At 68.0% G+C, this 902-nt stretch overlaps 1 protein-coding gene across 1 annotated transcript; it reads left to right on the top strand.

Annotated features, from left to right (window-relative positions):
- Positions 1 to 6: 6 nt before the first annotated feature.
- Positions 7 to 889, top strand: LOC109364434 (AMP deaminase 2-like). Its single transcript, XM_019611075.1, has 2 exons — positions 7 to 461; positions 743 to 889. The coding sequence occupies exons 1-2, from the start codon at positions 213 to 215 to the stop codon at positions 875 to 877; spliced, it is 384 nt and encodes a 127-aa protein (XP_019466620.1). The 5' UTR covers positions 7 to 212; the 3' UTR covers positions 878 to 889.
- The last annotated feature ends 13 nt before the right edge of the window (positions 890 to 902 follow it).

The following is a 902-nucleotide window of genomic DNA, read 5'->3' on the forward strand; positions in this document are numbered from 1 at the left end:
GAGGAGGAGGAGGAGGAGAAGGAAGGCTGCGCTGGCACAGACGTGTGGTTGTGGCCCCCCCCTCCCCCTCAGTGCTGCGGATGGGGTCGGGGGGGTTCCTCGTGGCAGCTCGAGTGAGCTGTGACATGGGCACCTTTGGTGGGACCACCTTTGGGGGTGTCACTCCCACTGCTTTAACACCCCCCTTATGGTGAGTAGGGTGGTGGGGGGAGATGGCGCTGCCTCTGTGTGCCCCCGATGCTGTGGGATGCGGATCCCAGAGGGCTATGGAGAGGCTGCAGACCCCCCCCCCCAGCCCCCCCCCCCGGGGGCTCACACAGTGTCTGTGCCTGCAGAGGTGCGGGGGGGGCTCCCGGCCGTTGCAGTCGGCGCGTTCCCTGCCCGGCACCCCGCACTGCCTCAAGCATTTCCCAGTCGATCTGCGCACCTCCATGGACGGCAAATACAAAGAGATCGCCGAGGTGAGTCATCCCTGCACCGAGTCGGCCGGGTCTCGGCTTCGGGGGGAGAGGGGGGCATTGGATACGGGGGGGCTCAGCTGCCTCCTGATCCCCAGGACCCCGTGGCCCTCCTTGTGCCCGTGGTGGCAGCGCGGTGACGCCGTGCACCCGATGTGTGGCAGCTCCGCAGCGAGCTGGGGGTTGGAAGGAGGGGGATGGCAGCGGGCTGAGTCCCAGCTCAGCTCACGTCAGGGCTGGCAGCGGGCTGAGGACGGACGCAGCTCGTGACACGGTGCCCACAGGAGCTGTTCTGCCGCTCGCTGGCCGAGAGCGAAATGCGGACGGCGCCGTATGAGTTCCCTGAAGAGAGCCCCATCGAGCAGCTGGAGGAGCGACGGCAGCGCCTGGAGCGCCAGATCAGCCAGGATGTCAAGTAAGGGGGTGTTCCCCCCCACCCCCCCC

The sequence above is a fragment of the Meleagris gallopavo genome, unplaced genomic scaffold (genome assembly GCF_000146605.3).
Source record: "Meleagris gallopavo isolate NT-WF06-2002-E0010 breed Aviagen turkey brand Nicholas breeding stock unplaced genomic scaffold, Turkey_5.1 ChrUn_random_7180001856995, whole genome shotgun sequence".
Classification (NCBI taxonomy): Eukaryota; Metazoa; Chordata; class Aves; order Galliformes; family Phasianidae; genus Meleagris; species Meleagris gallopavo.